This window comes from Harpegnathos saltator, unplaced genomic scaffold (genome assembly GCF_003227715.2).
Source record: "Harpegnathos saltator strain DR-91 unplaced genomic scaffold, Hsal_v8.6 scaffold240, whole genome shotgun sequence".
Taxonomy (NCBI): Eukaryota; Metazoa; Arthropoda; class Insecta; order Hymenoptera; family Formicidae; genus Harpegnathos; species Harpegnathos saltator.
Genome location: NW_020230029.1, coordinates 662,318 through 671,847, shown reverse-complemented (window position 1 = coordinate 671,847; position 9,530 = coordinate 662,318). Strand labels below are relative to the sequence as shown.

At 44.1% G+C, this 9,530-nt stretch overlaps 1 protein-coding gene across 4 annotated transcripts; it reads left to right on the top strand.

The window, feature by feature from the left end:
- The first annotated feature begins 3,251 nt into the window (after window positions 1-3,251).
- On the top strand, window positions 3,252-9,234 carry Pkc98E (Protein kinase C). 4 transcript variants are annotated; one of them, XM_011146075.2, is made up of 10 exons: window positions 3,252-3,601; window positions 4,027-4,087; window positions 4,199-4,427; window positions 5,828-5,859; window positions 6,652-6,722; window positions 7,055-7,217; window positions 7,330-7,884; window positions 8,071-8,666; window positions 8,848-8,996; window positions 9,084-9,234. In XM_011146075.2, exons 1-10 carry the CDS (start codon window positions 3,272-3,274, stop codon window positions 9,097-9,099), a joined length of 2,202 nt encoding a protein of 733 aa, XP_011144377.1. In that variant the 5' UTR covers window positions 3,252-3,271; the 3' UTR covers window positions 9,100-9,234. The 4 variants fall into 4 exon arrangements, with proteins under 4 accessions (XP_011144377.1, XP_025154605.1, XP_025154607.1 ...); XM_025298820.1 differs by having other exon boundaries at window positions 3,272-3,601; window positions 7,076-7,217; XM_025298822.1 differs by lacking the exons at window positions 3,252-3,601; window positions 4,027-4,087; window positions 5,828-5,859 and having other exon boundaries at window positions 4,243-4,427; window positions 7,076-7,217.
- The last annotated feature ends 296 nt before the right edge of the window (window positions 9,235-9,530 follow it).

Here is a 9,530-nt window from a genome sequence, read left to right as displayed (position 1 = left end):
TGTTTCTCAATGACTTTGTTGTTTCTAAAATCTTGAATTATACCATCCCTTTTTGATTGTTTAAACGCAAGACAAATTGATTTACGGCGTTTAATATAAAATAAATAAAAAACTTAAAGTTGCCTCTTTAATATGTATTTATTGCATTTACGACGTGTATAAATTTTCAATGTAGAAACTAAACTAAAAGATATATCATAAAGATGTATAACATAAAAAATTGCACAACTGTCACTTCCCGTTAAAATTGTTATAATTTGGAGAAAATCGACAACAACATTATAACTATAATATTATGGAGAAATAGAAATTTTATGTCGTAAAACAGTTTTTGAACGATTTTAATAGTATTAGTTTTGTTAAAATTACAGCTTTACTTACTTTTTATTATTTTTCTTAAAAAAGCTTGAGAATAAAAGAACGCTATCGATTAATTTGATCTATCGGTTAATCATATCATAATCTCAATAACAACAACGATAACAATAACAACGGTAACGATAATGGTAATAATATCTTTATTCGTATTAACAACAGTAATCTCAATATGTCATCAAGGAAAGTGGCGGCTTATAGCGGAGAATTCGGAACTAATTTTGTCGAAATAACGGGTCTAAAGAGCCCAAAAGCCATCTTTCGACTCATTAAAATAACGGGTCTTACTACTTAGCCGAATATAAATATGGTTTGAATCCTGGCTAAAATAGTGGAAGCCGATAAAAAATGGTTTGAGTCTTGGTTAAACTAGATGGAAGTCGGTAAAAATGGTTTGAATCTCGGCTAAACAACTATTAATTAACAAATATCACATTTATCCAATAAATAAACAAAAATAATTGAATAAATAGTAATATTATACTTATCTTTAGATAAATATACAATAAATAAAATATCATATTTATCTGAAATTTAAATGACTTTATCCGTCTCCTAAAAATTTAACCGAGATACGGACCATGTTTTATCGACTCCCATTAAATTTAGCCAAGACTCAAACCACAATCAAATTTCAAGAAATTTGCCGCTTCTAGCGTTCTTCATATCTTCTCCCAAGTAGCATTGCTCAATGGCAGGTCAACCATCCTTTTACTTTATCATGAAAAATAGTCAAAATTTAGCAGGTTATAATCTAATGTAGTAGTTTTAGGTATGTTATATTTTATCTCAATGTTTAATATATTTGCATGTATAATTGTCGGAAATTTACGACAAACAATACTTGAGAGTGTAATTACTGGAGCTGAAACAAGTTGTTAGGAAGTAAATAATTAATTAACACAATTATTAAAGTAAATGGGTAAAAGAATTGTGCAATTTTTAAGACAGTGCAAATTTTATTTTTTAATTTCCTTTTCGTCTCTTCTCGTTATTATATATGACAATACAGCTACATCTTCGAATTCTGTAAAAATATCCAGTTACTGTTTGACGATTGCATGAATTTTAAGCAGTGTAATTAGCAAGACAACAAACCTTTCCGTTTCCCCTTATTTCTACATTTTTAAACATTTAGACATAAAAGAGGAAAAGGGAAGAGAAGGGAATAAAGTGCAAAGGTAATAGCATAAAGCGAATTCGTTAACTTTCACCACACGGATGAAAGATCCAAACGACGTTCTAGATATCAATCCAACCATCGATGTTAAAACTGACATCTCGATATCTCGACTACGAACACGAGTATTCGCTTTTTCGAGAGTGTAGTCTAGCGTGATTCTCGTCTCGAAGGAGACGACCACCATCTCTTATTCGGTATCGGTGTCGCGCCTCGGATACGGAACGCGCTGTGAATCCCTCACAAGACGACGTCGAAAACGCCCGAAGAGCGCCGAGGATACGGTCGACGTCGGTCGGGGTGAGTCGTTGTCGTTTGCGCGGAGCGCGAACGACCAATCGAGCGGTTCTCGAGTATTCTCGGGTCCGTTCAGGGTCGATGTGGGTCGGTTGTGCGGGGCGGTTGAGAGTAGAGGAAGGCGCATCTCTCGCATCGCCGCCGTCGTCGTGCGGTTGATTTCGCGGTCGTTCGATCGACGGATTATCGTGTGTGACCGAAAGTGCTACGTTGTTCCTGCATGTTTTTTTAACGGGACATCAACGAGAAAAGGGTCACAAGGTGAGAGGGAAGCCTGATGGGTGTCAGGACATCGAGGGGACGAGGGCAAGCCTCCTCGCAGTCGCGTCTCGCGGCAAGCAGCATCAGTTGCGGCTCGTCGTCGCCGTCGCCGTCGCCGTTCAACTTGTCATCGCCGTCGTTGTCATCGTCATCTCCGTCGTCGCCGTATCGCCATCGCCTGGAGCCGCGTATACGGAAATCAGCGAGCAGACCACACTCGTTCCTGTTATGCGCGCACACCAAGCGCCCGGAGTGTTTATAACTGCACGACGTTCGTCAGTGCTCGTGGCGGCGGAGGAGGCACAGGGTAAGGGAAAGGGCAACGAGGTGGAGGAAGGGGAGGAAACTTGACAGAAGTGAGCAAGAGCGCTGAGGGAGGGAGCGAGAAAAGGGAGAGACGGAGCGGGAACGAAGGAGGAAGAACGAGAGACGGGGAGAGACAGATAGAAGAGAGAGTCCCCCGGAGAGAGTCGGGGAGGAGAGAAAAAAAGATCGAAAGAGGCGCGAGATATCTCTCTGTGAAGCGCGCTCGCTTAGTCGGAGAACAGGAAGAGCACGAAAGAGAGTTCGGGATCGCGGAGAGAGAGAGAGAGAGAGAAAGAAAGAAAGAGACACTACGACAGAGTGAAGGAGAGAAGAACGAGCCACGACGTTCACGGTCGACGACGTAATTTTTCGGTGCCTCCCGGTGAGTGAACGTCGAAGAGGGGCGACAATCTTGAGTTTCCCCCTCGTTTTCCGCACCTCCTCAGCGTACCGCGGTGTGACCGCGGCGGTCAGTGCCGTTGCTCCAGAGAGAGAGAGAGAGAGAGAGAGAGAGAGAGAGAGAGAGAGAGGGAGAAGTAGCGAGTGAGAGAGGAGATGAGTAGGTGAAAAGAGGTGAGAGGAGGGGAAGAAAGAGAGAGAAAGAGAGTGAGTGAAACGAGGTGCAGAGGTATTCGGCGGCCTTGGGGGTAATCATCGTCCATCTCTTACTGGCTTCGGGTAACCTGTCTGGCTTGTGCACACCGAACTTCCGTGTCAGTTTGACAGTCACAGTGTGACAGTTCGTCGATCGGTCGATCGGTCGGTCGATCGACAGGCTCGTTGCCCGTCTTTCAGATTTCGACCTCCCTGCCGTGATCTCCCGCTTAGTGTGCAGTCTCCGTGAAGATCACAATGTTCACGGGCACGATGAAGATCGAGATCTGCGAGGCGATAGGGCTACGAGCGACTGACAAGCAGCGCAAATTCTGGCAGGATGAGCCTATACTCGACCCGTACGTGCAACTGGACGTCGACGAGAACCACCTGTACCGCTCGTCCACCAAGCCAAAGACCTTCGATCCTGTGTGGAACGAGTGCTTTATTCACGAGGTGCAGGATGCTATCACGTTGGGCTTCACGGTGTTCCACGACTCGGCACTGCCGCCGGATTACTTTGTTGCCAATTGCAGCATCCCGTTCGAGGAGCTGGTCAGTCGGAACGACAAGACCACTGACTTCTGGGTAGGTTGCTTGTCTTTGATATACTTATGAATTATGTGTCGCTCTATGAATTATGTGTTGCTCAATAATGATTGCAAATTTCAATGGTGCGTGTACATGTGTATATATGGTATATTACAAAGTATTGAATATTTGTTCCTATACTTAGGCCAGTATTCATAATCGGGTCTTATATTTAAGACCTTCTTAAGTTCATCTTCAGATGCTGTACAAATTATTTCGCTGGCTGCGGAGTATCTGAAGGTGAACTTAAAATGGTCTTAAATATAAAACCCAACTATGAACACCAGCCTTAGACTTTCTGTATTGTTATTACTATCAATATTGTCAATCTATTTTGAAATACACTCTGTATCCTATAAATGATGACATCAAATATATTCTGTAGATCTTTATCAACTGATTGTTGACAATGTAAATTCTAGGTTGACCTTGAACCTCAGGGAAAATTGCGAGTAAAGATAGATTTGCAATGGAATGACCAAGGTGAGTACAGAGGATAAAGTAAAAGAGAGACACCTGAACTTTTTTATCGAACAAACTTTTACATACACAACGCGCTTTGATGTTTCACTCCAATCTTCTGCAATCTTGCAGACCGACAGACAAGCTGCGGCATGGGCGGCGATGGCGAGGCTATCGGTGGTAGGGGCATTGGCAGTATCGCTACCAGTAAGGAGCCACGGCGGGAATTCAAAGAAAGACAGGGTTTCAATCGACGACGAGATGCGATGCGACGGAGAGTTCATCAAGTGAACGGGCATAAATTTATGGCAACTTTCCTGAGGCAACCGACCTTCTGCTCGCACTGCCGCGAATTCATCTGGTACGTATGCTTCGACGCGCACGCACGTCGCTGATGGCATCTCCTCATCTCGCTTGAAAGGTCTTAATCGCACAAGTAATTCTCGACGCTAATTTATTCGAAGTGTCCGAGTGCGTACTATCTTGAAATACCTGGGAATACATAAGGAGCATGCTTGAGTTGGTGTACATTTGATCCACGATCTTAGTTCTCACCTCAGAATGAGAATCGCGTGTAATCGAGTCGTGCGTCTGCCGGTGACATCTGGGTGTTAACAGTGTCGAGCGAAACGTTTACACGAAACTCCAGGGTTGCATGTCTTGGGTTACTTGATCTCTTCCTCGTATTCCACTCTAGCAATGCAGGCGGAGCTACTGCGATTAGTCCGCGACGTAGACTGTAAGAGCGACCTACGCGTCGAAATTGAATTGTCGCGAGTGACTATTTCCCGTAGAAAAAAAAAAACACACGTGGGTGCAGCTGATAGAAACGGGGCTTGATCTTGCCACTTCTTTCGTATATTACAATCCGGACATATTACTTTCACGCGCTTGTTTGCGTGTAAATTTTCTCTCTTCGGCCGGACCGCACGCTTTGGATTTGCCGAGCACCCTCGCCCCGTTACGACTCGTCGAGTCTATGGGCCGGTTGTTCCAACTTCTTGGTAAGTTAAATCATATATTTATCTTTGTTGTTTTTCCTGCAATTTAAACGAAGACAGACGTATGATTTAGCTATCAGTTAACTCACCAAGTAGTTGGAACAAACTGCCCCAGGGCTGGTTGTTCCAACTCCTCGGTAAGTTAACTGACAGTTAAATCATATGTCTGTCTTCGTTTAAATTGAAGGAGAAACAAAGATAAACATATGATTTAATTGTCGGATAACTTACCACAAGGAGTTGGGACAACCTGCCCTGGTAAGTTAATTGATCGTTAAAGCATATATTTATCTTTGTTTTTCCTTTAATTTAGACAAAGACAGACGTATGATTTAACTATCAGTTAACTTACCAAGAGGTTGGAACAACCTGCCCTAAGTATCTTAGATGTTACACACAAATACACACACATACTTTGAAATATATATATATATGTATATATATATATATATATATATATATATCAAAGTGTTGGAGTGTCGCGCAGCGATACACCATGCTGAAGCACGGGGACGAGAACGAATCTCGATGAACGAAAGGCTAATCGATGAAACACGGTGGGGGAAAGCGTACGATGCTTTCGATGCATGACACGGTCGGTGACTTCTCTTTTTTTCCTCGCATCCATCGGCCATCGCAAGCCCCTTTCTCGCCGGAGTCTAAGCGTAGATGACTAAGTACGATTGAAGATGGCAAGCGTATGTGTCTTAGAAGGGATCACGAGGATACGATGTGATGTGTTTTGTCTGTTGTATTTCAGGGGCTTGGGCAAGCAAGGCTATCAGTGTCAAGGTGAGAAGACACATACACGTTATTAACAGATTATAATTATGTACCCGCTTGCCGCACCCTTGGTATGAGTGTATGTGCAGCTAGGTATGTGTGCGTGCGTGCACGAGTGCGATTAGTCTTGCGAGCACATTGAGAGAAATCTCGATGAATCAGAGGTTCTCGATCGGCTCTACTACCCGACTTCGCCGCAGCTTCACACCTTTGACCAGCTTTGCTCTCAATCTACTCCGCATATCTCCGCTCGATCACGTCGCAGAACGTGCCACGGCTAGCGCTCACGACCGCTCACTTGAGGTTTCACTCAGCCTCGCTGACCCTTGCGATCTAACATCTAAATACTTGGCATGAATAGCGCAAATAATAATCGCACGACATCACAGGACTTCGACACTGACCGTTCGTTGCAGCGGAGCAGTAAACCTCCTCTTTAGATTATTTCATTTGCTTTTGACCGGATTATGCCGAGCTGCAAATCTTTTCGTTTTATCGCATGTTGCTCCATCAGTGAACCGGCGCAGAGTTCGATGAAAATATCTATTCACACACACATACACACACGTGTACGAAACGTGTCGTTGAGAGAGGGGGAGTGCATATTGTTGTATTCTTTCGGAAATCATCGGAAGCTTCCGTCATGACTTGTTATGGTCCCGCTTGCGATATCACTGTAAATAAGTTTCGGCTGCTTCTAATCACACGCATGCAAGCAGCTTTGGACGTGCAGTACTTATGGCGTCTCATACGGGGTATAAACGTTTCTACAAAGAGATATTTGTCATGACGTTGTTTCAGTGTGCACTTGCGTGGTCCACAAGAGATGTCACAAGTTGGTGATAACAAAATGTCCAGGGATGAAGGATGCGGTAGGTTCAACGAATTTTCTCTACTGCTTTCTCATACGCTAGAAAGAAATTGTTATATCCAGACGATCTACACATATGTTCCAATATGCAGATTATGATTACTATTCTTAATCATTAATTTACGTATCAATGTACGCTATGTTTGTTTTTCAACATTTTCTTATGTGTTTTTGGTTTTCACTTATGTATGTCGATAATTTGAACGAACGAGTCACACGTAAGATTCTATTTGCGTTTCTTTCAAGTTATTCCCGTTTTATTGAACTTCATTGAGTTCGACTGTTTTCCTCTTATTCTCTTGGTTTCTCTCGTTTTTCGAATTATACACTTAGGGTAAAGGACCTGGGTTACAGTCAAGTCAGGACACAGAGAGCCCACGCTTCAGTATAGACATGCCCCATCGGTTCGGCCCCCATAATTACAAGAGATTTACATTTTGCGACCACTGCGGATCCTTGTTGTACGGTTTATTCAAGCAAGGTTTACAATGCGAAGGTGAGTCGGTACAAATCGTTTGTGCATCACCACCACCGACCCGAGATTTACTCTAGTCGGGTGAAAAGTTGTTCTAAATTTTTCTAAATTTCTTTCTGCTTCTCGCGCGCAGCCTGCAACATGAACGTTCACAAACGGTGCCAGAAGAATGTACCGAACAGCTGCGGTATCAATACCAAGGCCATGGCCGAGATCCTGAAGACGATAAACATCTCCGCGGACAAGCATGTGAAAACCGCGAAAATTAATTACAGAATATCCGCAGGCTCGTCGGCGTCCGCGGTCACAGACGACCACCTGACCGCGGATAATTTGCAAGCGAGCCAGAAAGCATTAGAAACACCAATCAACGCCAATGAGAATGCGGTACCGGTGAACGGCAGTGAACAGAGAAAATTCGGTATAGATGATTTTAATTTTATCAAAGTCCTGGGTAAGGGCAGTTTCGGTAAAGTGATGCTAGTGGAACGAAAGGCTAACCCCGACGAAGTCTACGCCGTGAAGATCTTGAGGAAAAGCGTTATCCTGCAAGACGACGACGTGGACTGCACGATGACGGAGAAGAGGATCTTGGCCTTGGCGGCGAGGCACCCTTTTCTAACGGCCATCCACAGTTGCTTCCAAACGACCGACAGACTCTTCTTCGTCATGGAATACGTGAATGGAGGTACGCGTTACGAAACGAGGTACACAGAAAAAGTGTATGACTTTAGAGTCTCGCGAAATTTTTCACTCATTATTCGAGCATTCAAATTTCCCCTCGATTGCGATTGTGAATCAGAGATTCGTTGATCTTTTAAATTCTTCTTCATCCGACGTTCCATATCACTAGCTTTCGTTGTTACTTTTACAGGTGATCTGATGTTCCACATTCAGAAGGCTCGGAAGTTCGACGAGGCAAGGGCGTGCTTTTACGCGGCGGAGGTGACACTCGCGCTTCAGTTTCTGCACAAAAATCACGTTATATACCGCGATCTGAAGTTGGACAACATACTGTTGGATCAAGAGGGACACTGCAAACTGGCGGACTTCGGGATGTGCAAAGAGAACATAATCGAGGGACAGACAACGACGACAACATTCTGCGGCACGCCAGACTACATCGCTCCTGAGATACTTCAGGAAATACAGTACGGCGCTAGCGTTGATTGGTGGGCCCTCGGTGTTCTCATGTACGAGATGATGGCCGGACAGCCGCCGTTCGAGGCCGAGAACGAGGACGAGCTGTTCGAATCGATCTTACGGGACGACGTATTGTATCCAGTGTGGATCACTAAAGAAGCGGTGTCCATATTGAAGGGTTTCATGACTAAGAATCCTGCCAAGCGATTAGGTTGCGTCGCATCCCAAGGCGGAGAAGACGCTATTAAGGTCCATCCATTTTTTCAACACATGGATTGGGAAGCGCTCGAGGCGCGCAGGTTAAAGCCACCAATTAGACCTAAAATTGTGAGTACTAAACTCTTCTCTTTTCCGTTTTGATAAACGAACGACGTTCAATGAGTAATCGATTGTGACGCGTGAGTTAACGTATCACAAACGAATGAAAAAGAACGGATTAAATTGATAAATTCCGCAACGAAGGATTTTCGCATATCTAACGCGTGATCTTCTGTCCTATAATTTCTAGAAAAACGAAAAAGACGCCATGAACTTTGACACAGAATTCACAAAGGAGGACCCCGTGTTAACGCCGGAAGAATCGGAGGACGTGAACTACATTAACCAAGAAGAATTCCGTGGCTTCTCCATGGTCAACAAGGACTTCAATCCAGCCAGGTTTGCAGCGCAATAAAAGATGAATAACCACTGAAGAGGGAAATGGAAACCAAATTAATATCGTCCTAATGCTTCTCGCTTAACAAGGTGGCGAATGCGCTAAGTCGCGAAGCTGGAAACCTGCGTTTTTGAAGCTGCTCGACGTCTCCTTTGGCGTCCTTACGTCCGATTCGGAGATGATTTTGTCCATTGCAGATGGAAGTTTTCGACATGCGAGACGTATATTGGCGGCGATCCGAAATACACTAACACAATTCGGAAACCATCCCCCAGCCAAGCAGGATTACCAGAGGTTTCGTTCACTCGAGAATTTGCGTTTTCACGGGGAATATTTTTTACCGTCGAAGAAACGCGACGGTCAGGGAGACGCGCGTTTTTTTCGGGGCGTCCGTCGAAAGCTATCAGTCGAGTATAAGAAGTTGCGAATTTTTTGCTATTATTTTTCGCGAGAGTAGCCAGGGTCGGTGTTGCCGGAGATACATAATAGCGAGCGAAACCAAGTTTTTACAATATCCCGAAACAAATTGCTGGAAT

Coding starts and splice junctions, on each gene's coding strand:
- Pkc98E (XM_011146075.2), top strand. CDS start 3,272: ATGTTCACGGGCACGATGAAGATCGAGATCTGCGAGGCGATAGGGCTA. Junction 7,885..8,070: donor CATGGAATACGTGAATGGAG/GTACGCGTTACG, acceptor TTACTTTTACAG/GTGATCTGATGTTCCACATT. Junction 8,667..8,847: donor CACCAATTAGACCTAAAATT/GTGAGTACTAAA, acceptor TATAATTTCTAG/AAAAACGAAAAAGACGCCAT.